Source organism: Salvelinus namaycush, chromosome 11 (genome assembly GCF_016432855.1).
Source record: "Salvelinus namaycush isolate Seneca chromosome 11, SaNama_1.0, whole genome shotgun sequence".
Lineage (NCBI taxonomy): Eukaryota > Metazoa > Chordata > Actinopteri > Salmoniformes > Salmonidae > Salvelinus > Salvelinus namaycush.
Window position 1 is genome coordinate 38,618,170 of NC_052317.1, and position 27,002 is coordinate 38,645,171.

Sequence of the window (27,002 nt, forward strand, 5' to 3'; positions counted from 1 at the left end):
GACCCACACTTTACATGTTGTGGTTATATTTTTGTTCAGTACATATTGCCATTTAGCAGATGCTTTTATCCAAAGTGACTTACAGTCATGCTTGCATACATTTTACATATGGGACAAAACTTTTGGTCAAAACTATCCAATGCTAATACAACATTTCCATGTTGACTAAATTGCTCAGTTTGTCCGGGTGACCAGCTCTAGGGAGAGTCTTGGTGGTTCCAAACTTCTTCCATTTAAGAATGATGGAGGCCACTGTGTTCTTGGGGACCTTCAATGCTGCAGAATTTTTTGGGTACCCTTCCCTTGATCTGTGCCTCGACACAATCCTGTCTCGGCGCTCTACGAACAATTCCTTCGACCTCATGGCTTGGTTTTTGCTCTGATATTCCTTGTCAACTGAGGGACCTTATATAGACAGGTGTGTGCCTTTCTAAATCATGTCCAATTAATTAAATTTACCACAGGTGGACTCCAATCAAGTTGTAGAAACATCTCAAGGATGATCAATGGAAACAGGATGGACCTGACCTCAATTTCAAGTCTCATAACAAAGGGTTTGAATACTTATGTAAATAACGTATTTCTGTTTTTTATTTTGTATAAATTAGTAAACATTTCTAAAAACCTGTTTTCGCTTTGTCATTACAGGGTATTGTGTGTAGATTTCTGAGGATTTTATTTTCTTTAATCCAATTTAGAATAAGGCACATTCACAAAATGTGAAAAAAGTCAAGGGGTCTGAAAACACTGTACACTCACACACATATAATATGCACACCAACGCCACAAACACACACACTGGACACACACACACACTTTCACTCACCACATACACTGTTGCCTAGTGACTTTACCCCTACCTATATGTACAGTATATAGCTACCTCAATTACCTCGTACCCCTGCACATCGACTCAGTACTGGTACTCCCTGTATATAACCAGGTTATGTTCTACTCCTTATACTGTTTAGCAGATGTTATTGTGGGTGTAGCGAAATGCTTGTTCAAGGCTTGGAGGTATAAGCTTTTCAGAGTCCTGTTGGTTCCAGACTTGGTGCACCGGTACCGCTTGCTGTGCAGTAGCAGAGAGACTTGGGTGACTGGAGTCTTTGACAATTTTTAGGGTCTTCCTCTGACATCGCCTGGTATAGAGGTCCTGGATGGCAGGAAGCTCGGCCCAAGTGATATACTGGGTTGTATGCACTTTGGTAAATCTGACCACAACTCTATCCTCCTGATTCCTGCTTACAAGCAAAAATTAAAGCAGGAAGCACCAGTGACTCGGTCTATAAAAAAGTGGTCAGATGAAGCAGATGCTAAACTACAGGACTGTTTTGTTATCACAGACTGGAACATGTTCTGGGATTCTTCCGATGGCATTGAGGAGTACACCACATCAGTCACTGGCTTTATCAATAAGTGCATCGAGGACGTCATCCCCACAGTGACTGTACGTACATACCCCAACCAGAAGCCATGGATTACAGGCAACATTCGCACTGAGCTAAAGGGTAGAGCTGCCGCTTTCAAGGTGCGGGGCTCTAACCCGGAAGCTTACAAGAAATGCTGCTATGCCCTGCAACGAACCATCAAACAGGCAAAGCGTCAATACAGGGCTAAGATTGAATCATACAGGGCACGACAAAGCCTATTCCCCCTCAGGAAACTAAAAAGATTTGGCATGGGTCCAGAGATCCTCAAAAGGTTCTACAGCTGCAACATCGAGAGCATCCTGACTGGTTGCATCACTGCCTGGTACGGCAATTGCTCGGCCTCCGACCGCAAGGCACTACAGAGGGCAGTGCGTACGGCCCAGTACATCACTGGTGCTAAGCTCCCTGCCATCCAGGACCTCTACACCAGGCGGCGTCAGAGGAAGGCCCTAAAAATTGTCAAAGACCCCAGCCACCCCAGTCATAGACTGTTCTCTCTACTACCGCATGGCAAGCGCCAAGTCTATTAGGACCCTTACCGATCATGTGCCATGGTGAAACAACTTTGATGGGCTTCAACTCCGGCACCACATTCTTCACCCTCACACATTTCTGGCATGCTAGACAGGGTAATGACCTATAAGCACAAAGTAACATATTGAAACATTTTGTGCTCTCTGATATGACATTCATTGAACACATACTACTTTATGATATAATAGAATGTGATTGATAAACAAAAGGTTATTTCACTTACCCAGCTGTCCACCTCCTTGACAATTCCCCGTCAGAAGAAGGAAGCGTAGGTTGATTTTGGCAATCATGCGCTTCACTCCGAAATGGCCAGCATGCATCTCGGTCAGCACAACCTCTTTCTCCTCCTTAATAAAAATCACACTCCTGTGTGGCTGGCCATCCTTCCCCCGTAGGTACATATTGTATGATTACCTAACAAGTTGGAAGAGAAGAGTTATTGAAATACTAAAGTCTAAGTACATTTCCACTGCTGTCTTTCTCTCTCTGAATCTCTCTGTCCCTCTCTCAGTTTCATATTTTCTTTCTCACCCCCCCCCCCCCACACACTCTCAATTCAATTCACTAGCTTTATTGGCATGGGAAACACCTGATAACAATGCCAAAGCGAGTGAAGTAGATAATAAACAACAGTCAAATAAACAATATAAAATTAACAGTAAACATTACACTCACAGAAGTTCCAAAAGAATAAAGACATTTCAAATGTCATATTATGTATATATACAGTGTTGTAACAATGTCCAAATAGTGAAAGTACAAAAGGGAATAATAAATAAACATAATTATGGGTTGTATTTTGTTCTTGTTTGTTTGTTTGTTTGTTCTTGTTTGTTCTTCACTGGTTGCCCTTTTCTTGTGGCAACAGGTCACAAATCTTGCTGCTGTTATGGCACACTGTGGTATTTCACCCAGTAGATATTGGAGTTTGTGTAATCTGAGGGAAATATGTGTCTCTAATATGGTCATACATTTGGCAGGAGGTTGGGAAGTGCAGCTCAGTTTCCAGCTCATTTTGTGGGCAGTGTGCTGACAGAGAGAGACATAGCCTGTCTTCTCTTGAGAGCCAGGTCTGCCTACGGTGGCCTTTCTCAATAGCAAGGCTATGCTCACTGAGTCTGTACATAGTCAAAGCTTTCCTTAAGTTTGGGTCAGTCACAGTGGTCAGGTATTCTGCCACTGTGTACTCTATGTTAAGGGCCAAATAGCATTCTAGTTTGCTCTGTTTTTTTGTTCATTCTTTCCAATGTGTCAAGTAATTATCTTTTTGTTTTCTCATGATTTGGTTGGGTCTAATTGTGTTTCTGTCCTGGGGCTCTGTGGGGCCTCTCTCTCTCTCTCTGTCAGTCTAGCAAAGACACCTAGTTAAGGACATTTGGAATGACCATAATTGCTTACACCTATCCATTTGATGAGGTTTAACTTATAGCTAGATACCTCAATATGACAGATATATACCTATATCAATGGAGGCTGCTGAGGGGAGGACGGCTCATAATAAATGGCAGGAATGGAGTGAATGGAATGGTATCAACCACATACCACGTGTTTGATACCATCCCATATACTCCATTCCATTATGAGCCATCCTCCCCTCAGCAGCCTCCACTGAACTATATGAATAGCTAGCAACATGTAGATGACCAACTAGCTAGATGGGAAAATGTTGTTGAAAAATGGTTGTACATAGCTAAATCCGTCCAGTTATCTAATAGAAGTTCAACTGCTTAACGTTACCCTGAATTGTGAATTTCTCTGAATGTTGCGCCTCTTGTCGAGATCAGTGGTGCCTTCAGTACTTCGCCTGGTTGGAAAAAGAAAAGAAAATCTTCTCGGGGGATACCATTGAAGTGCAAGCTACATAGAAAGATTAAGCTACAATAACAGTTACAGTAGCTAACTTAGCTAGCTAACGTTAGCTAAATAAAAATGTCTGGCTAGCTAGCTGGCTAGCTGACTAGGCAGGCAGAGGTATAACGTTATAAGTACATTAGCTAGTGTCGTGGAATTATTCAGTCAATAATATCTCTCAAATACCGGAGCCTGTGAGTTCAAATAGACTTTTATTACAATATAATAAAAGCCGAGCTGGTTCATGAAAACAACTAACTTTCCAGTCTTGGCACACACTTCTTATGCATTTCTCCTCCTTACGTCACACACATAGTAACTCCTCTTAATGACTCATCCCCTCTGGCATTTAGCCACCGTTATCTTTTTGCCTTGCACTCATTTTAGTTTGGTTTCACATTAGGGCATGGAACCTTTAGAGCCACACCAATAGTTAAAAAATACAGACATGTTCTCACCTAAGACAGGTGCATTCATGTAGGACCATAGCAACAGTCAATATTAGGCCATACCACTGTTACAGAAATAACCAGACATGTCCACTCCCCAGACAGGTGCATGTCTAATGGTGTCTAATGACCCAGCGCATATATAGAGTGCACTAGTCTTGCTGGCACGTCTGAAATAAATAATTGCCACACATGTTCTGGAAAATTCTCAATACTAGCAATGTCAATCTAAAAAACAGGTTACATTATTTGTTAATATTTAACAATAGTTTATTATATAAAGACACATACAGTTGAAGTCGGAAGTTTACATACACCTTAGCCAAATACATTTAAACTCTGTTTTTCACAATTCCTGACATTTAATCACAGTAAAAATTCCCTGTCTTAGGTCAGTTAGGATCACCACTTTATTTTAAGAATGTGAAATGTCAGAATAATAGTAGAGAGGATGATTTATTTTAGCTTTTATTTCTTTCATCACATTCCCAGTGGGTCAGAAGTTTACATACACTCAATTATTATTTGGTAGCATTGCCTTTCAAATTGTTTAACTTGGGTCCAACGTTTCAGATAGCCTTCCACAAGCTTCACACAATAAGTTGGGTGAATTTTGGCCCATTCCTCCTGACAGAGCTGGTGTAACTGAATCAGGTTTGTAGGCCTCCTTGCTCACACACGCTTTCTCAGTTCTGTCGACAAATGTTGTATAAGATTGAGGTCAGGGCTTTGTGATGGCCACTCCAATACCTTGACTTTGTTGTTCTTAAGCCATTTTGCCACAACTTTGGAAGTATCCTTGGGGTCATTGTCCATTTGGAAGACCCATTTGCGAACAAGCTTTAACTTCCTGACTGATGTCTTGAGATTTTGCTTCAATATATCCACATAATTTTCCTCTGTCATAATGCCATCTATTTTGTGAAGTGCACCAGTCCCTCCTGCAGGAAAGCACCCCCACAACATGATGCTGCCAGCCCCGTGCTTCACGGTTGGGATGGTGTTCTTCGGCTTACAAACCTTCCCCTTTTTCCTCCAAACATAACGATGGTCATTATGGCCAAAAGGTTCTATTTTTGTTTCATCAGACCAGAGGACATTTCTCCAAAAAGTACGATCTTTGTCCCCATGTGCAGTTGCAAACCGTTGTCTGGCTTTTTTATGGCGGTTTTGGAGCAGTGGCTTCTTCCTTGCTGAGCGGCCTTTCAGGTTATGTCGATATAGGACTCGTTTTACTGTAGATATAGATACTTTTGTACCCGTTGCCTCCAGCATCTTCACAAGGTCCTTTGCTGTTGTTCTGGGATTGATTTGCACTTTTCGCACCAAAGTACGTTCATCTCTAGGAGACAGAACACGTCTCCTTCCTGAGCGGTATGACGGCTGCGTGGTCCCATGGTGTTAATACTTGCGTACTATTGTTTGTACAGATGAATGTGGTACATTCAGGCGTTTGGAAATTGCTCCCAAGGATGAACCAGACTTTTGGAGGTCTACAACTGTAGACTTCTTTTGATTTTCCCATGATGTCAAGCAAAGAGGCACTGAGGTTGAAGGTAGGCCTTGAAATAAATCCACAGGTACACCTCCAATTGACTCAAAGGATGTCAATTAGCCTATCAGAAGCTTCAAAAGCCATGACATCATTTTCCAACAATTGTTGGAAAAATTACTTGTGTCATGCACAAAGTAAATGTCCTAAGCGACTTGCCAAAACTATAGTTTGTTAACAATAAATTTGTGGAGTGGTTGAAAAACAAGTTTTAATGACTCCAACCTAAGTGTATGTAAACTTCCGACTTCAACTGTACGTGGTAAAGAAAGAGTCTTCTCTTTCCATTTTTTTCGGTCCTCTGAAGCAGCAGATAGTCCGCAGGTTGTCACCGTCAAAAACACCGTCCTTGGAGACCAATTCTGAAGTAATCATTTTGCGCGGACTCAGAAAGCGCTTTGAGGTGAAATAGAACTAGAACTGCCCGCGTCCTCCTTTCTTCCTTCGCGAACGCTACAAGGTAAAATAGAGCCAAGCAACCAACATAGCAACGGACGCTTTGGTTCATTACGTAATCTGGTCAGAATGTTTTAAGTTCTAGCAACAGCCCTAGCAACAGAAGCTAGAACTCATCGAATCCCATTGGGACGCAGAGGGGAACACTATTTGGCCGGGGCACACTATTTGGCATGACAGGCCCATGCCAAATCTTTTCAGCCTCCTGAGGGGGAAGAGGTGTTGTCGTGCCATCTTCACGACTGTGTTGGTGTGTGTGGACCATGATAGATCCTCAGTGATGTAGACCCCGGAGAACTTGACGCTCTCAACCCACTCCACTACAGCTCCGTTGATGTGAATGGGGTCGTGCTTAGTCCTCCGTTTCCTGTAGTCCACGATCAGCTCCTTTGTCGTGCTGAAGTTGAGGGAGAGGTTGTTGTTCTGGCACCACACTGCCAGGTCTCTGACCTCCTCCCTATAGGGTGTCTCATCGTCATCGGTGATCAGGCCTACCACCATCGTGTCGTCTGAAAACTTAATTATGGTGCTGGAGTCGTGCGCGGCTACGCAGTCGTCAGGGAACAGGGAGTACAGGAGGGGCCATCGTGTTGAGGGTCAGCGTGGCGGATGCCTACCCTCACCACCTGGGGGCGGCCCGTCAGGAAGTTCACGATCCAGTTGCGGAGGGTGGTGTTCAGTCCCAGGGTCCTTAGCTTAGTGATGAGCTTGAAAGGCACTATGGTGGTGAACACTGAGCTGTAATCAATGAACAGCATTCTCACATAAGTGTTCCTCTTGTCCAGGGGGGGAAATTCAGTATGGAATGCAATAGAGATTGCTTCATCTGTGGATCTGTTGGGGCGGTATGTGAACTGGAGTGGGTCCAGGGTGTCTGGGATAATGGTGTTGATGTGAGCCATGACCAGCCTTTCAAAGCACTTCATGGCTATAGATGTGAGTGCTACGGGTCTGTAGTCATTTAGGCAGGTTACCTATGGTGGTCTGCTTAAAACATGTTGGTATTACAGACTTGGACAGGGAGAGTGTTCTTGGGCACAGGGACTATGGTGGTCTGCTTGAAACATGTAGGTATTACAGACTGGGTCAGGGAGAGGTTGAAAATGTCAATGAAGACACTTGCCTGCTGGTCTGCGTATGCTCTGATTACGCATCTTGATAATCCGTCTGGCCTTGTGAATGTTAACTTGTTTAAACTTAATCACATCGGCTAAGGAGAGCCAGATCACACAGTTGTCTGGAACAGCTGGTGCTCTTATGCATGGTTCAGTGTTGCTTGCCTTGAAGTGAGCATAGAAGGCAATTAGCTTGGCTGATAGGCTCAGCGTCATTGGGCAGCTTGCGGCTGGGTTTCTCTTTGTTATTCATGATAGTTTGCAAGCCCTGCCACATCCGACGATCATCAGAGCCGGTTTAGTAGGTTTTGATCTTAGTACGGTATTGACGCTTTGCCTGTTTGATTGCGTAGTGGGATTTCTTATAAGTGTCCGGATTAGTGTCCCGCTCCTTGAAAGGGGCTGATCTAGCCTTTAGCTCAGTGCGGATGTTGCCTGTAATCCATGGCTTCTGGTTCGGATATGTACATATGGTCACTGTGGGGACGACTTCGTCAATGCATTTATTAATGAAGCCGGTAACTGATGGTGGTAAACTCCTCAATGACATTGGATGAATCCCGGTACCTATTTCAGTCTGCGCTGGCGAAACAGTCCTGTAGTTTAGCATCCGCTTCATCAGACCACTTCCGTATTGAGTGCGTCACTGGTACTTCCTGTTATAATTTCTGCTTGTAAGCAAGAATAACGAGTATGGAGTTGTGGTCAGATTTGCAAAATGGAAGGCGAGGGAGAGCTTTGTATGTGTGTCTGTGTGTGGAGTAAAAGTGATCTATAGTTTTTTTCGCCTCTAGTTACATTGCTGGTCGAAATGAGGTAAAACGAATGTCAGTTTTACTGCATTAAAATCAGCGGCCACTAGTTGCATCGCCTTTGGATGAGCATTTTCTTGTTTGCTTTTGGCCCTATACTGCTCGTTGAATGCGGTCTTAGTGCCAGTATCGGGTTTGTGGTTGTATATAGCTGCGAAAAATATATGAAAACTCTCTTGCTAAATAGCATGGTCTACAGTGAGCAGAACGTAGAGAATTCCTTAATATTAGAGATAGCGCACCAGATGTTGTTAACAAAGAACACACACCTCCCTTGAGCTTACCCGGTGCTGCTGTTCTGTCCTGCCAATGCATCGAAAAAAACAGCTTTATATATATTTTCCATGTCCTTATTCAGCCGCGACTCCGATATTACAGTTCTTAAGGTCCCGTTGATAGGATAGTCTCGAACGGAGCTTGTCCTGTTTGTTCTCCAGTGACTGTACGTTCGCCAATAGAACAGAGGGTAGAGGCAGTTTATGTACTCGCCAATGTAGTTTTGTCAGGGTGCCCGCACGTCGGCCACTCTTACGCCACCTTTTTCTTTTCTGAGTCCGCGGTGAGCAGTTTGTCCTGAGCCTCTGACTCTTTCTAGTGGTAATCTTCATCCTAATCGAGGTTAGTGATCGCTGTTTTGATGTCCAAAAACTATTTTTGGTCATAGGAAATTATGGCGGAAACATAACGTACAAAAAAAACACACAAAATGGAAGAATTGGTCAGGAGCCTGTAAAACACCTGCTATCCAATGCAGCACCATTACTGCAGTCACTGATTGTGGGTCTTTCTTTTCCCTGTACTTATTCACTTGTGACAGAACAGAACATGTTACAGTAAAGGACTTTTTACTGTGTGTTGTGTTTTTGGTTTATATTTGTGTATGATTTTTTTGCCTAAATATGTAATTTCGTCAACTTGGAAATGAGTGAAATTACGTTGCTCCTGAGTTCAGTATAATGTACTACATATCCCATGAATCAAATAGCGCGAAACTCGGAAATAGAAATAGAGAACGGAAGAGATGGAAATCCCATTGGGCAAGAATAGAGAAACGTATCGACCAATCGGGTTGACGTTGTCATGCTGCGTCACGCGGTTGCTAAACTAATCGTCATGCAATCCCTTCTCGAAGTCGGAGTGTGATGCCGCGTTTAAAATTCACGAGGAACTTGGAAATCTCCGACTTCAGTGCGTTCATGACAACTGGGAACTCGAGAAAAAACGATCTCCGAATGTAAAAAATCGTTTTGAACGGTCATCCAACTCGGAACTCTAAGTCGTGAAGTCGGGCCTCTTTCTAAAGCTCAGACTTTCCGATTTGAATATCACTGACCTCATGATTTAACCTCGTTTTGTCCGTGTTCCCAGTTGTCTTGAAAGCACCATATATCGAGAAACCTGCCTATTTTCCTCGAAAGTAGGTAACGTCACGATTCCAAAGCTATACAATGTTACAGAGAACCAATTAATTATCTCACATCTCGGAAAATATTTGTAATGTTATACTTGTTCACGAAATTGATGCTAATGTTGGGTTTTGGAGCTAGCGCCCAATTGACCCCCATTCACTCCTTGGAGGACAGCTCTCCTTATCCCAGAATAGCTCAGAATTCACTGCGATCCCATTGACGACGCATGGACAATATACACAAGTCCAGTGGAGTTTCCCATCTCCTCAAAAGTATCTCTGTTTGGTTTGGGCGGGTCGTCACTAGTTACCACAGCCACAAAGTAACAAACCCCACCTATTTCTACAATTTATATTCTTAAAATCATATTTGAAACCTAACCTTAACCAGACTGCTAACCTTAAGCCTAAACTTAAATTAAGAAAAGAAAGCACATTTTCGTTTTCATGAATTTTTACGATATAGCCAGTTGACGATAGCCAATTTTGACTTTGTGGATATGGTAACTAGTGCTAACCCAGAAGGAGTTGCAACATTTGAAGTATCAAGAAGAAACTATTCAACCTAGCTAACTTGCTGTTTCTATGTGTACGTATGAATCTTTATGAATATCAGTATTTGGAACCTAACTACTATACTACTTTAGCAAGTTAGCTACCTAACGGTTAGCCAGCACAGAGTAACCGATGCAATTCAAAACACGCTGTAGAATTATCGGTAGCTTTCTAGCTAGCTAGCTAGCTAGCTACCGTTGTTATACCAGAAAGCACGCCGTACATCCCATATGCGGATGTAAAGTGAATACGAAAATCTATCAAAACTAGTCAACTGTCTCTAATCTCATATGTTCATGTTTTATTTTTAAATATCTGATGAGACCGATCTCTAGTAGTGTTGTCAGCTAGCTAACGGCTAACTAGCTAACGTTATTTATTTGAAATTTTGCATGATGAAATCTTTTGAGATGCACGATCTCGTTTTCAAGATGCAAATGGAAGGTGTTAATCCTTTGAATGGCCACAGTTTGGTCTAGTAACGCAACTTTCAAATTCACAAGCTGTCAGTGTTTAGCTAGCTGGCCAGATGTTTGCTAAGATGTTTCCTAGGTGCTAATTACTAGCCTACACATTTAATGTTTACAACCCTCTCGGGAAATTGACATGGCTGTTATTTGATCAACACAAAGAATAAACCTGTTATCTTCATGCATGGTTCCACCACAGCTCAAGATGACAAGCATTTCTCTCCTGAGGAGTTGAAGCGCTGGAGCTCGCCTGGCCTTGAACATGAATTCACCAGAGGACAGTTCTTCCTTTTCCACTCAGAAGACCTCAAATTGGACCGACCACCAAACATCCACTCCACAGCCAGGACTTAGTCCTGCTAGCCCAGTTCAAACACCTGTTTCAACCAACCCTGCTAGCCTGTCTCAATCACTAATTCCACCCCAGAAACAGAGGACCACAGAGAAAGGAACCTCTGATGCATCACAGCCACACAGTGAACGGCGCAAGAGGGGGAGGCCACCCAAAGACAAGAAACCTCATACTGTCCCAGAACATCAGATCCAGTCCACTTCAGATTCAGACCCATGTTCACAGCCAGAGGAACAGCATAACGAAGGGTCCCATCTCTGTAGTCCATCTGTAGAACAAGGAGATACAACCAGCCATAATGTTCTAATTGCTGGAGATCACACATATTCACTGATTAGAGAGCTAGAGTCTGAACCATTTGTTTCACCCCAGAAACAGAGGACCACAGAGAAAGGAACCTCTGATGCATCACAGCCACACGGTGAACGGCGCAAGAGGGGGAGGCCACCCAAAGACAAGACACCTCATACTGTCCCAGGACATCAGATCCATCAGGCCCTAACAGATACACACCCATGTTCACAGCCAGAGGACCAAACAGAGGCTGAGACACAGTCCTTGACACCCAACTCACCTGCGCCTGGCCTTGAGGACAGGTGTCCGGCACCGGTGACAAAGAGGAAGTATACAAAAAAATCGGAGACCCCTAAGGTAGACCAGTCGCAGGAGACTGACCAGTCGCAGGAGACTGACCAGCCGCAGGAGACTGACCAGCCGCAGGAGATCCAGTCCCCTTCAGATTCAGACCCATGTTCACAGCGAGAGGAACAAACGAATGCTGTCACAGTGACACATCCCCTCTCATCCAACCCACCTGTGCCTGAGGACAGGTGTCAGCCACCTGATGCCCAAACAGAGGTTGAGACACAGCCCCTGTCACCCAGCCCACCCGTGGGCACCTCTGAACTACCATCCCCCACCAAGGATTTCCAGAGGGTACAGCGTAACGAAGGGTCCCATCTCTGTAGTCCATCTGTAGAACAAGGAGATACAACCAGCCATAATGTCCTAATTGCTGGAGATCACACAGACTCACTGACCAGAGAGCTAGAGGCTGAACTATTTGTTTCACCCCAGAAACAGAGGACCACAGAGAAAGGAACTTCTGATGCGTCACAGCCACACGGTGAACGGCGCAAGAGGGGGAGGCCACCCAAAGACAAGACACCTCATACTGTCCCAGGACATCAGATCCATCAGGCCCTAACAGATACACACCCATGTTCACAGCCAGAGGACCAAACAGAGGCTGAGACACAGTCCTTGACACCCAACTCACCTGCGCCTGGCCTTGAGGACAGGTGTCCGGCACCGGTGACAAAGAGGAAGTATACAAAAGAATCGGAGACCCCTAAGGTAGACCAGCCGCAGGAGACTGACCAGCCGCAGGAGACTGACCAGCCGCAGGAGACTGACCAGCCGCAGGAGACTGTAAGAAATTGGAAGAAGACATCTAAGGTAGTCCAGTCACAGGAGACTGACCAGTCACAGGAGACTGACCAGTCACAGGAGACTGACCAGTCACAGGAGACTGACCAGTCACAGGAGATTAACCATTCGCAGGAGATTAACCATTCGCAGGAGATTAACCATTCGCAGGAGACTGACCAGTCACAGGAGACTGACCATTTGCAGGAGACTGACCAGTCACAGGAGATCCAGTCCCCTTCAGATTCAGACCCATGTTCACAGCGAGAGGAACAAACGAATGCTGTCACAGTGACACATCCCCTGTCACCCAACCCACCTGTGCCTGAGGACAGGTGTCAGTCACCGATGAGGAAGTATACAAAAAAATCGGAGACCCCTAAGGTAGACCAGCCGCAGGAGACTGACCAGCTGCAGGAGACTGACCAGCCGCAGGAGACTGACCAGCCGCAGGAGACTGACCAGCCGCAGGAGACTGACCAGCCGCAGGAGATCCAGTCCCCTTCAGATTCAGACCCATGTTCACAGCGAGAGGAACAAACGAATGCTGTCACAGTGACACATCCCCTCTCATCCAACCCACCTGTGCCTGAGGACAGGTGTCAGCCACCTGATGCCCAAACAGAGGTTGAGACACAGCCCCTGTCACCCAACCCACCCGTGGGCACCTCTGAACTACCATCCCCCACCATGGATTTCCAGAGGGTACAGCGTAACGAAGGGTCCCATCTCTGTAGTCCATCTGTAGAACAAGGAGATACAACCAGCCATAATGTCCTAATTGCTGGAGATCACACAGACTCACTGACCAGAGAGCTAGAGGCTGAACTATTTGTTTCACCCCAGAAACAGAGGACCACAGAGAAAGGAACCTCTGATGCGTCACACCCACACGGTGAACGGCGCAAGAGGGGGAGGCCACCCAAAGACAAGACACCTCATACTGTCCCAGAACATCAGATCCATCAGGCCCTAACAGATACACACCCATGTTCACAGCCAGAGGACCAAACAGAGGCTGAGACACAGTCCTTGACACCCAACTCACCTGCGCCTGGCCTTGAGGACAGGTGTCCGGCACCGGTGACAAAGAGGAAGTATACAAAAAAATCGGAGACCCATAAGGTAGACCAGCCGCAGGAGACTGACCAGCCGCAGGAGACTGTAAGAAATTGGAAGAAGACATCTAAGGTAGTCCAGTCACAGGAGACTGACCAGTCACAGGAGATTAACCATTCGCAGGAGACTGACCAGTCACAGGAGACTAACCATTTGCAGGAGACTGATCAGTCACAGGAGACTAACCATTCGCAGGAGACTGACCAGTCACAGGAGATTAACCATTCGCAGGAGACTGACCAGTCACAGGAGATTAACCATTCGCAGGAGACTGACCAGTCACAGGAGACTGACCATTTGCAGAAGACTGACCAGTCACAGGAGATCCAGTCCCCTTCAGATTCAGACCCATGTTCACAGCGAGAGGAACAAACGAATGCTGTCACAGTGACACACCCCCTGTCACCCAACCCACCTGTGCCTGAGGACAGGTGTCAGTCACCGATGAGGAAGTATACAAAAAAATCGGAGACCCCTAAGGTAGACCAGCCGCAGGAGACTGACCAGCTGCAGGAGACTGACCAGCTGCAGGAGACTGACCAGCCGCAGGAGACTGACCAGCCGCAGGAGATCCAGTCCCCTTCAGATTCAGACCCATGTTCACAGCGAGAGGAACAAACGAATGCTGTCACAGTGACACATCCCCTCTCATCCAACCCACCTGTGCCTGAGGACAGGTGTCAGCCACCTGATGCCCAAACAGAGGTTGAGACACAGCCCCTGTCACCCAGCCCACCCGTGGGCACCTCTGAACTACCATCCCCCACCAAGGATTTCCAGAGGGTACAGCGTAACGAAGGGTCCCATCTCTGTAGTCCATCTGTAGAACAAGGAGATACAACCAGCCATAATGTCCTAATTGCTGGAGATCACACAGACTCACTGACCAGAGAGCTAGAGGCTGAACTATTTGTTTCACCCCAGAAACAGAGGACCACAGAGAAAGGAACCTCTGATGCGTCACAGCCACACGGTGAACGGCGCAAGAGGGGGAGGCCACCCAAAGACAAGACACCTCATACTGTCCCAGAACATCAGATCCATCAGGCCCTAACAGATACACGCCCATGTTCACAGCCAGAGGACCAAACAGAGGCTGAGACACAGTCCTTGACACCCAACTCACCTGCGCCTGGCCTTGAGGACAGGTGTCCGGCACCGGTGACAAAGAGGAAGTATACAAAAGAATCGGAGACCCCTAAGGTAGACCAGCCGCAGGAGACTGACCAGCCGCAGGAGACTGACCAGCCGCAGGAGACTGTAAGAAATTGGAAGAAGACATCTAAGGTAGTCCAGTCACAGGAGACTGACCAGTCACAGGAGATTAACCATTCGCAGGAGACTGACCAGTCACAGGAGACTAACCATTCGCAGGAGACTGACCAGTCACAGGAGACTAACCATTCGCAGGAGACTGACCAGTCACAGGAGATTAACCATTCGCAGGAGACTGACCAGTCGCAGGAGATTAACCATTCGCAGGAGACTGACCAGTCACAGGAGACTGACCATTTGCAGGAGACTGACCAGTCACAGGAGATCCAGTCCCCTTCAGATTCAGACCCATGTTCACAGCGAGAGGAACAAACGAATGCTGTCACAGTGACACATCCCCTGTCATCCAACCCACCTGTGCCTGAGGACAGGTGTCAGCCACCTGATGCCCAAACAGAGGTTGAGACACAGCCCCTGTCACCCAACCCACCCGTGGGCACCTCTGAACTACCATCCCCCACCAAGGATTTCCAGAGGGTACAGCGTAACGAAGGGTCCCATCTCTGTAGTCCATCTGTAGAACAAGGAGATACAACCAGCCATAATGTCCTAATTGCTGGAGATCACACAGACTCACTGACCAGAGAGCTAGAGGCTGAACTATTTGTTTCACCCCAGAAACAGAGGACCACAGAGAAAGGAACTTCTGATGCGTCACACCCACACGGTGAACGGCGCAAGAGGGGGAGGCCACCCAAAGACAAGACACCTCATACTGTCCCAGAACATCAGATCCATCAGGCCCTAACAGATACACGCCCATGTTCACAGCCAGAGGACCAAACAGAGGCTGAGACGCAGTCCTTGACACCCAACTCACCTGCGCCTGGCCTTGAGGACAGGTGTCCGGCACCGGTGACAAAGAGGAAGTATACAAAAAAATCGGAGACCCCTAAGGTAGACCAGTCGCAGGAGACTGACCAGTCACAAGAGAGTGAGAATTTGAGCAAGAGGAAGCATGCATCTAAAACGTCACAGACCTCCAAGGTAGCTCAATCACAGGACACTGTCCAGTCGCAGAAGACTGTCCAGTCGCAAGAGACTGTGAGGAAGTGGAAACATACTAGAAAGTCACATAGCCATAAAGTAGACCAGTCACAGGAAACTGTGGGAAATAGGGAAAAGACATCTGAAATATCGCTGAAACGTAAGCTACAGTCACAAGTGGAGACTGTAAAAAAGAAAAAATATACTAAGAAGTCAAAGAGCCATAATGTAGTCTTTGCCAACCCCATCTCACTCCCTGTGTTATCTGCAGACCTCTCCCCCAGCGTTTCCTCTTCCACACACAACCCTCCTGCTGTCCCAAAGAGAAAACATAGAAAAAAAACACAGAGCCACAGGGTAGACTCTGAGATCCTTTCTTCATTCCCTGTTCTATCTGCAGAACTCTCTTCTGGCCTAAAGAGGAGCCTCTCTCCTACTCTCAGCCCTCCTGCCGTCTCTTTCTCGACAAACACACCTAAGAGAGTCAGAACGACAAACACACCTAAGAGAGTCAGAACGACAAACACACCTAAGAGAGTCAGAACGACAAACACAAACACACCTAAGAGAGTCAGAACGACAAACACAAACACACCTAAGAGAGTCAGAGGCAGAACTAAGGTGGTCCAGCAGCAGATGTGTCTTAGCTCCACCCCAGGCCCCAGATCCTCCATAGGAACAGTCAACCCCTTCTCTGTCTCTCTGTCTCCCCTGGTCCCCAGCTCTAAGCCAGACAGCCCTCAGAACGCCTCACCTATCACCTGGAAGCTGTTAGAACATCTAGACAAGGTACTGTATCTTTATCAACACTGAGTCGAAACAGACGTGACGTTATGCACTGAGAGACAATTTGCCTTGACAATGGAGAATCTCCATTGAAAAGGAGTTTTAGTCCAGGCTTATTCTCTGTAGAGTAGTAAATGCTTAAACTATTCAATATTCAGTAACTTTCTCTCTTTCAGAATCCAGAGCCAGACGGAGCTGTACCCAGCAGTAAACCTTGGGGTAAACCCAGAGGTCGACCAAGGAAGGACCCGGCTGGAGTGAAGAAGGCAGCTGTAGTGAAGGGAGTGAAGAAGGCGGCTGGAGTGAAGGGAGTGAAGAAGCCGGCTGGAGTGAAGAAGGTGGCTGTAGTGAAGGGAGTGAAGAAGGCGGCTGTAGTGAAGGGAGTGAAGAAGGCGGCTGTAGTGAAGGGAGTGAAGAAGGCGGCTGTAGTGAAGGGAGTGAAGAAGGCGGCTGTAGTGAAGGGAGTGAAGAAGCCGGCTGTAGTGAAGGGAGTGAAGAAGCCGGCTGTAGTGAAGGGAGTGAAGAAGCCGGCTGGAGTGAAGGGAGTGAAGAAGCCGGCTGGAGTGAAGGGAGTGAAGAAGCCGGCTGGAGTGAAGGGAGTGAAGAAGCCGGCTGGAGTGAAGGGAGTGAAGAAGCCGGCAGTAGTGAAGGGAGTGAAGAAGCCGGCTGTAGTGAAGGGAGTGAAGAAGCCGGCTGTAGTGAAGGGAGTGAAGAAGCCGGCTGTAGTGAAGGGAGTGAAGAAGCCGGCTGTAGTGAAGGGAGTGAAGAAGCCGGCTGTAGTGAAGGGAGTGAAGAAGCCGGCTGTAGTGAAGGGAGTGAAGAAGCCGGCTGTAGTGAAGGGAGTGAAGAAGCCGGCTGTAGTGAAGGGAGTGAAGAAGCCGGCTGTAGTGAAGGGAGTGAAGAAGCCGGCTGGAGTGGAGGGAGTGAAGAAGCCGGCTGTAGTGAAGGGAGTGAAAGACCCGGCTGTAGGGAAGAGAGTGAAGGACCCGGCTGTAGGGAAGAGAGTGAAGGACCCGGCTGTAGGGAAGAGAGTGAAGGACCCGGCTGTAGGGAAGAGAGTGAAGGACCCGGCTGTAGGGAAGAGAGTGAAGGACCCGGCTGTAGGGAAGAGAGTGAAGGACCCGGCTGTAGGGAAGAGAGTGAAGACTCAGTATGGTAAGAAGGTGAAGACTGCAGCAGAGGGAGGTTCCCAGGCCTGCAGCTCAGAGGGGCCTCCAGCCAAGCACAGATGTAGAAGCAGGAAGGGTCTTACAGCAGAGGGAGGTTCCCAGACCTGCAGCTCAGAGGGGCCTCCAGCCAAGCACAGACGTAGAAGCAGGAAGGGTCTTACAGCAGAGGGAGTGGAGAGAGTCGGGCTGCAGAGCGACGACAGCACCAGCTCTCAGCCAATCCAATGCTCCAGACCACGGTTTGAGCTACTGGAGTTGGACTCACCGGACGAAGACACAGGAGATGCCTCCCTGTCCTCAAACCTGTCCATCGAACTGAGCCTACAGGAAGACCACTTGTCATCACTTCCTCTTGAAGAGGAGGAAGAGCAGGAGGATGAGGAAGATCTGCCCAGTTTCTTAAATAACACAAGTGAGTTAGTGTGGATGGTTGATAAACTCCCTCCCTGACATGACGCCTGCAAAAATTGTACATTGTTTTTAAGTACACTGAACAAAAATATAAACGCAACATGCAAGAATTTAAAAGATTTTACAGTTCATATAAGGAAATAAGTCAATTGAAATAAAGGAATTAGGTCCTAATCTATGGATTTCACATGACTGGGAATACAGATATGCATCTGTTGGGAACAGATACCTTAAAACAAAAGGTAAGAGGACGTGGATCAGAAAACCAGTCAGTATCTGGTGTGACCACCATTTGCCTCATGCAGCGCGACACATCACCTTCACATAATTGATCAGGCTGTTGATTATGGAATGTTGTCTCACTCCTCTTCAATGGCTGTGCAAAGTTGCTGGAAATTGTCAGGAACTGGAACACGCTGTTGTACACGCCGATCCAGAGCATCCCAAACATGCTCAACGGGTGACAGTCTGAGTATGCAGGCCATGGAAGAACTGGGACATTTTCAGCTTGCAGGAAATGTGAAAAGATGACATGGGGCCGTGCATTGTCATGCTGAAACATGACGTGATGGCGGTGGATGAATGGCTCAACAATGGCCTCGGGATCTCTTCACGGTATCTCTGTGCATTCAAATTGCCATCGATAAAATGCAATTGTTTTCGTTGTCCGTAGCTTATGCCTGCCCATACCATAACCCCACCGCCACCATGGGGCACTTTGTTCACAACGTTGACATCAGCAAACTGCTCGCCCACATTTGAAACTGGGATTCATCCATGAAGAGCACACTTCTCCAGCGTGCCAGTGGCCATCGAAGGTGGGCATTTGCCCACTGAAGTCGGTTACGACGCCGAACTGCAGTCAGGTCAAGGCCCTGGTGAGAACGACAAGCATGTAGAATAGCTTCCCTGAAACCTTTTCTGACAGTTTGTGCAGAAATTTGTTGGTTGCGTAAACCCACAGTTTCATCAGCTGTCAAAGTGGCTGGTCTCAGATGATCCAACAGGTGAAAAAGCCAGATGTGGAGGACCTGGGCTGGTGTGGTTACACATGGTCTGCGGTTGTGAGACCGGTTGGAAGTACTGCCAAATTCTCTAAAACAAATTTAGAGGTGGCTTATGGTAGAGAAATTAACATTGCATTCTCTGGCAACAGCTCTGGTGGACATTCCTGTAGTCAGTATACCAATTGCACGCTCCTTCAAAACTTGAGACATCTGTGGCATTGTATTGTGACAATTGCACATTTTAGTGGCCTTTTTATTGTCCCCAGCACAAGGTGCACCTGTGTAATGATCATGCTATTAAATCTTGATATACCACACCAGTCAGGTGGATGGATTATCTTGGTAAAGGAGAAATGCTCACTAACAGGGATGTAAACAAATTTGTGCACAAAATTGGAGAGAAATAAGCTTTTTGTGTGCTTATGGAACATTTCTGGGATCTTTTATTTCAGCTCATGAAACATGGGACTCACACTTTACATGTTGCGTTTATATTTTTGTTCAGTATATAAATAATTATTTGTCTCTTTCAGAGCCGCTGTCCATAACAGAGGGAATATGTGTTTGGTGCAAATTTAGAAACTATCCTTTCTGGCCGGCAATGGTGAGTGTGGATCTGTGCTCCCAACAACATGAAACGATGAGATGTGGTGGGGACATGTTAGAGCTGACAACAACTCTTCTCCTCAGGTGAAAAGCGTGAACCGGAAGATGAAGAAAGCCAGCATTGTGTTTATTGACAACCTGCTGTTTGACAAGAAGAGGATACGAAAAGGGTAGGAACCCCAAAACTCTGTTTAACCAATTTCCACTGTCATTCTTTAGTAATGAACCTTTGTTCCGATATTAACCATGTTTTTTCCGTTTCTTTTCCAGCTTCTCTGTGGCCCTAAAAACATTGAAGCCTTTTGACTGTGAAGAGGCTGATCAGCTTGTGGTAAGGTTTTTAAACTCTTTTATGAATACTGTCTCCATACAACTAATATATAGTATAGATACAGCTGTTTTTGTATATGTATTCCTGGTGACTGGTGTGTTGTTTGCTGTCGTCTGTAGTGTAAAGCCAGAGAGAGTTATGATGCTGCCATCAAATGGTGCCTGGAGCTGATCGCCGACTATAGAATCCGTATCGGTAACCAATTCTACTACGCTTCTCTTAGAATGAGCACTGTGCGCCTGTTGTCCGGACCCTGATGAAGTTCATTATGTGTGTTGTGTTTTCCTTGATGTTTTGTATTGTCTTTGCAGGATGTGGCTTCACCGGCTCCTTCATTGAATACTTTTCTGATGACATAAGTAAGTTCATGTCTATTAGATGTTGGCACTTTGCTATTCAATGTTTAACTTCAGTCCAATGCTGCCTGTTCTTAATTTAAGATGGTCATTATAGTACAACAGAATCTATTCTCTAACTGACCTGACTAAATATAATATGTGTGAAATTCTTGATAATGTATGTGATATCAACAGAGAAGTATGTTTTCAGGGTGATTTTAAATATTGACTGGCTATCATCAAGCTCAGGAAAAAAAACTTCAAACTGTAACCAGTGCCTGCAACCTGGATCAGGTTCTCAGTCAATCTACCAGGGTAGTTACAAACAGCACAGAAATTAAATCATCAACATGTATTGATCACATCTTTACTAATGCTGCAGCAATTTGCTTTAAAGCAGTATCCAAATCCATAGGATGTAGTGATCACAATATAATAGCCATATCTAGGAAAACCAAAGTTCCAAAGGCTGGGCCTAATATAGTGTATAAGAGGTCATACAATAAGTTTTGTAGTGATTCATATGTTGACGATGTAAAGAATATTTGCTGGTCTGTGGAGGGTAATGAGGAGCAACCAGATGCTGCACTTGACGCATTTATGAAACGACTTATTCCAGTTACTATTTAGCACACATCCATTAAGAAAATGACTGTAAAAACTGTTAAATCCCCTTGGATTGATGAGGAATTGAAAAATGTATGGTTGAGAGGGATGAGGCAAAAGGGTATGTCAGTTAAGTCTGACAGCCCCACTTATTGGCAAACGTATTGCAAATTAAGAAATCATGTGACTAAAGAAAAATAAACTACACTATGAAACAAAGATAAGTTATATAAAGAATGATAGTAAAAAGCTTTGGGGCACCTTTAAAATGAAATTGTGGGGGGAAAGCCAACTCGGCTCCTTCATTCATTGAATCAGAAGCTCATTCATCACAAAGCCAAATGATATTGCCAACTACTTTAATGACTTTTTAATTGGCAAGATTAGCAAACTTAGGGATGACATGCCAGCAACAAACACTGACACTACACATCCAAGTATATCGGACCAAATTATGAAAGACAAGAATTGTACTTTTGAATTTTGTAAAGTCATTGTGGTAGAGGTGAACAAATTATTGTTGTCTATCAACAATGACAAGCCACCAGGGTCTGACAATCTGGATGGAAAATTGCTGAGGATAATAGCAGATGATATTGCCACTCCTATTTGCCACATCTTCAATATAAACCTAGTAGAGAGCATGTGCCCTCAGGCCTGGAGGGAAGCTAAAGTCATTCCGCTACCCAAGAATAGTAAAGCCCCCTTTACTGGCTCAAATAGCCAACCAATCATCCTGTTACCAACCCTTAGTAAACTTCTGGAGAAAATTGTGTTTGACTGAAATGACTGCAACACTCAACAAAGAGCTGCAGTTAGTTTCAGAGTGGGTGGCAAGGAATAAGTTAGCCAATGCTATTTCACAGTAAACAAATTGACAACAGAATTTCAGCAGGCTTATAGGGAAGGACACTCAACAAGCACAGCACTTACACAAATGACTGATGATTGGCTGAGAGAAATTGATGATAACATTATTGTGGGGGCTGTCTTGTTAGACTTCAGTGCAGCTTTTGACATTATCGATCATAGTCTGCTGCTGGAAACACTTATGTGTTATGGCTTTACACCCCCTGCTATAATGTGGATAAAGAGTTACCTGTCTAACAGAACACAGAGGGGGTTCTTTAATGGAAGCCTCTCAAACATAATCCAGGTAGAATCAGGAATTCTCCAGAGTAGCTGTTTAGGCCCCTTGCTTTTTTAAATTTTTACTAACGACATGCTACTGACTTTGAGTAAAGCCAGAGTGTCTATGTATGCGGATGACTCAACCCTATACACATCAGCTACTACAGCGACTGAAATGACTGCAACACTCAACAAAGAGCTGCAGTTAGTTTCAGAGTGGGTGGCAAGGAATAAGTTAGCCCTAAATATTTCGAAAACTAAAAGCATTGTATTTGGAACAAAACACTCACTAAATCCTAAACCTCAACTAAATCTTGTAATAAATAATGTGGAAATTGAGCAAGTTGTGATGACTAAACTGCTTGGAGTAACCCTAAATTGTAAACTGTCATGGTCAAAACATATTGATGCAGTAGTAGCTAAGATGGGGAGAAGTCTGTCCATAATAAAGCGATGCTCTGCCTTCTTAACAACACTATCAACAAGGCAGGTCCTACAGGCCCTAGTTTTGTCGCACGTTGGCTACTGTTCAGTCGTGTGGTCAGGTGCCACAAAAAAGGACTGAGGAAAATTGCAATTGGCTCAGAACAGGGCAGCACGGCTGGCCCTTGGATGTACACAGAGAGCTAATATTAATAATATGCATGTCAATCTCTCCTGGCTGAAAGTGGAGGAGAGGTTGACTTCATCACTACTTTTATTTATGAGAGGTATTGAAATGTTGAATGCACCGAGCTGTCCATTTAAACTACTAGCACACAGCTCAGACACCCATGCATACCCCACAAGACATGCCACAAGAGGTCACTTCACAGTCCCCAAGTCCAGAACAGACTATGGGAGGCGCACAGTACTACATGGAACTCTATGCCACATCAAGTAACTGACGCAAGCAGTAAAATTAGATTTAAAAAATAATAATAATAATAAAAAAACACCTTATGGAACAACGGGGACTGTGAAGCATCACAAACATTGGCACAGGCGCATGCATACACACACACACACACACGATAACATATGCACTATACATACAGTTGAAGTCTGAAGTTTACGTACACCTTAGCCAAATACATTTTAAACTCAGTTTTTCCACAATTCCTGACATTTAATCCTATTAAAAATTCTCTGTCTTAGGTCAGTTAGGATCACCACTTTATTTTAAGAATGTGAAATGTCAGAATAATAGTAGAGTGATTTATTTCAGCTTTTATTTCTTTCATCACATTCCCAGTGGGTCAGAAGTTTACATACACTCAATTAGTATTTGGTAGCATTGCCTTTAAATTGTTTAACTTGGGTCAAACGTTTCGTGAGCCTTCCACAAGCTTCACACAACAAGTTGGGTGAATTTTGGCCCATTCCTCCTGACAGTCAGGTTTGTAGGCCTCCTTGCTCGCACACGCTTTTTCAGTTCTGCCCACAAATTTTCTATAGAATTGAGGTCAGGGCTTTGTGATGGCCACTCCAATACCTTGACTTTGTTGTCCTTAAGCCATTTTGCCACAACTTTGAAAGTATGCTTGGGGTCATTGTCCATTTGGAAGACCCATTTGCGACCAAGCTTTAACTTCCTGACTGATGTCTTGAGATGTTTCTTCAAGATATCCACATAATTTTCCTCCGTCATGATGCCATCTATTTTGTGAAGTGCACCAGTCCCTCCTGCAGCAAAGCACCCCCACAAAATGATGCTGCCACCCCCATGCTTCACGGTTGGGATGGTGTTCTTCGGCTTGCAAGCCTCCCCCTTTTCCCTCCAAACATAACGATGGTCATTATGGCCAAACAGTTCTATATTTATATCATCAGACCAGTGGACATTTCTCCAAAAAGTACAATCTTTGTCCCCATGTGCAGTTGCAAACCGTAGTCTGGCTTTTTTATGTCAGTTTTGGAGCAGTGGCTTCTTCCTTGCTGAGCGGCCTTTCAGGTTATGTCGATATAGGACTCGTTTTACTGTGGATATAGATACTTTTGTACCTGTTTCCTCCAGCATCTTCACAAGGTCCTTTGCTGTTGTTCTGGGATTGATTTGCACTTTTCGCACCAAAGTACGTTCATCTCTAGGAGACAGAACACGTCTCCTTCCTAAGCGGTATGACGGCTGCGTGGTCCCATGGTGTGTATACTGGCATACTATTGTTTGTACAGATGAATGTGGTACATTCAGGTGTTTGGAAATTGCTCCCAAGGATGAACCAGACTTGTGGAGGTCTACAACATATATTTTTTTTTCATTTTCCCTTTTGCTTGACATCATGGGAAAATCAAAGAGTCACCGAGTTTGAAGGTAGGCCTTGAAATAAATCCACAGGTACACCTCCAATTGACTCAAATGATGTCAATTAGCCGATCAGAAGCTTCTAAAGCCATGACATAATTTTCTGGAATTTTCCAAGCTGTTTAAAGGCACAGTCAACTTAGTGTATGTAAACTTCTGACCCACTGGAATTGTGATACAGTGAATTATAAGTGAAATAATCTGTAAACAATTGTTGGAAAAATTACTTGTTTCATGCACAAAGTAAATGTCCTAACCAACTTGCCAAAACTATAGTTTGTTAACAAGAAATTTGTGGAGTGGTTGAAAAATGAGTTTTAATGACTCCAACCTAAGTGTATGTAAACTTCCGACTTCAACTGTACACATGGATTTAGTACTGTAGATATGTGGTAGTGGTGGAGTAGGGGCCTGAGGGCACACATTGTGTTGTGACTGTATTGTAATATTTTGTCAAATTGTATAAACTGCCTTCATTTTGCTGGACCCCAGGAAGAGAAGCTGCTGATTTGGCAGCAGCTAATGGGGATCCATAATAAATGTAAATAAAAGGTGAAGGATGGATAAATAACCTGCCTGATCCACCAACAGGCTGTCCTGTGAGGAGACGTTATCCTCAGAGTACCTCTGACCTCAACTTCCCCAGTAAGCTGATGTTGGAGGAGCAGTTTTTAACCTCTGACCTTGGGGAGGAAGAGGAGGAGGGCAGCGGCCGGCAGGAGGAGGAGAGGAGGAGGAGGAGGAGGAGGAAGCTGCTGCCTGACCGCTCCAAGGCAGCACGTAACCGTGCCAATGAGAAACTGGTGGACTTCATCATTAAGCAACGCCGGGTGGAGACACGCCTTCTAGTGAGTAACCATGCCGATGCCTCCCTCACTCTCCCAGGCACTCGATAGGTTCTCTTCTCTGACTGTCAGTATCAGATTTTCTCCCTTCATTCCCCTCTCTCCCTCATTTCTCTTTCTTGCTCTCTCCCTCCTTCCATCCTCTCTCTCCCCATCTCCATCTCTCCCCTCCAGGGTGTGATCAGGTCTCTCTATATATGATAACCTCTCTCTCCCCTCCAGGGTGTGATCAGGTCTCTCTATATATGATAACCTCTCTCTCCCCTCCAGGGTGTGATCAGGTCTCTCTATATATGATAACCTCTCTCTCCCCTCCAGGGTGTGATCAGGTCTCTCTATATATGATAACCTCTCTCTCCCCTCCAGGGTGTGATCAGGTCTCTCTATATATGATAACCTCTCTCTCCCCTCCAGGGTGTGATCAGGTCTCTCTATATATGATAACCTCTCTCTCCCCTCCAGGGTGTGATCAGGTCTCTCTATATATGATAACCTCTCTCTGCCCTCCAGGGTGTGATCAGGTCTCTCTGTATATGATAACCTCTTCCCCCCCCCCCCCCCCCCCCCCAGGGTGTGATCGGCGGGCAGCAACAGTCTAAGTGGCTGCGATGGTTCCTGGCAGCCAGTCGGTCAGTAGTGGACACCTACCTGGAGGATGAGGACCAGCTGGACCAGGTGTATCAGTACCTGAGGGGGGTGTATGAGACCGCCCCCCTCACCGCCCCCTGCCTGGCTGACGTTGACCGCATACGTCTCGTCCTGGACGTCCTCTTACCTGAGGTCACAATGCAATAGGATACAACTTTATTGTCCATCGACACACACATTTATTTTTGCTGTGTGTGTTTTATATTCCCCTTTACTGTTGAATTAGTTTAAATTAAATTATTCTAAAGTTTTCTTCTCCTGCAGGCTATTATCTATGCCATAGCTGGAGTGGACAAGTTGTCACTGGTGAAGGCAGAGGACAAATACCTAAAAGGGCCCTGTCTGAGTAAAAGGTAAGAGAGGAGTAGTGTGTGAGCCCACTGAACTAAAGCCTAGGCATTAGCTTGGGGAGCTAACCCAAGTCAGGTTTAACACACCAGTTCCCACATCTGTTTTCTTGTCCCTCCTTCCTGTCCTCAGGGAAAGAGAGGAGTTTGATTGGATGATCGAGCAACAGATGAAAATGAAAGCATCGATCGGTCAGCGTCCTGTGCACTGAACACCACACTGCCTACTTTGGCTTCCAGCCGTCAGACTTCAGCCGAGATGAAATCCCAGGGCGTGTTGTATAGTGCTTTACCTTCAAATGTCATTTCTGATTGAGACGACATCTGCAGCGTTTTACCGTGAATGTGAAAATCCTGGGAGGACGTACACCGCGGTTTAGACCCACTACCACAGTATTTTATCCATCATGGTTGCCCGTTAAGGCTGGATTACTGTAAATTCTGTAAATACTGGTCTATTTTTATATGGAAAAGGAATGTCTTCTTTTTTTTTAAATAGTAATATTTTAATTCCTCTTCCTGTTTGAATTCCTGTCTAATTATGTGGCTATGTAAGGTTAGCTTGTCGATACCTTCATCTATACCTATTTCTTGGTGACAGGCATATAACATTCTGAATGTGAATCATGTCAGCTCAATAAAGCTTCCTCAGTCATCTAGTTTGCTTCTTATTGGTATATTGAGTCCCAAATGGCAC

The 27,002-nt window shown here is 45.4% G+C and overlaps 1 protein-coding gene and 1 long non-coding RNA gene across 3 annotated transcripts; one reads left to right on the forward strand and one right to left on the reverse strand.

Annotated features, from left to right (window-relative positions):
- Window positions 1-1,884: 1,884 nt before the first annotated feature.
- On the reverse strand, window positions 1,885-4,575 carry LOC120055663. Of its 2 annotated transcripts, XR_005477710.1 has the most exons (4): window positions 3,957-4,575; window positions 3,705-3,771; window positions 2,191-2,381; window positions 1,885-2,070 (listed from the first exon to the last, which is right to left on the reverse strand). It is a non-coding gene; the product is annotated as an uncharacterized LOC120055663 (long non-coding RNA). The 2 variants fall into 2 exon arrangements; XR_005477709.1 differs by having other exon boundaries at window positions 3,705-4,575.
- A 6,322-nt stretch (window positions 4,576-10,897) lies between these two features.
- On the forward strand, window positions 10,898-26,960 carry LOC120055402 (serine/arginine repetitive matrix protein 2-like). The gene is made up of 11 exons (XM_039003266.1): window positions 10,898-16,585; window positions 16,759-18,163; window positions 19,703-19,773; window positions 19,860-19,945; window positions 20,046-20,106; window positions 20,226-20,301; window positions 20,418-20,465; window positions 25,057-25,313; window positions 25,881-26,090; window positions 26,223-26,311; window positions 26,439-26,960. The coding sequence occupies exons 1-11, from the start codon at window positions 10,898-10,900 to the stop codon at window positions 26,515-26,517; spliced, it is 8,070 nt and encodes a 2,689-aa protein (XP_038859194.1). The 3' UTR covers window positions 26,518-26,960.
- Window positions 26,961-27,002: the final 42 nt, after the last annotated feature.

What these genes read in the sequence shown, in the direction of transcription:
- LOC120055402 (XM_039003266.1), top strand. Translation starts at nt 10,898, where the DNA reads ATGAATTCACCAGAGGACAGTTCTTCCTTTTCCACTCAGAAGACCTCA. An exon ending in ATCCTTTCTGGCCGGCAATG is followed by an intron (nt 19,774 to 19,859) that starts GTGAGTGTGGAT and finishes TCTTCTCCTCAG; the next exon opens with GTGAAAAGCGTGAACCGGAA. An exon ending in AAGAGGCTGATCAGCTTGTG is followed by an intron (nt 20,107 to 20,225) that starts GTAAGGTTTTTA and finishes TGTCGTCTGTAG; the next exon opens with TGTAAAGCCAGAGAGAGTTA.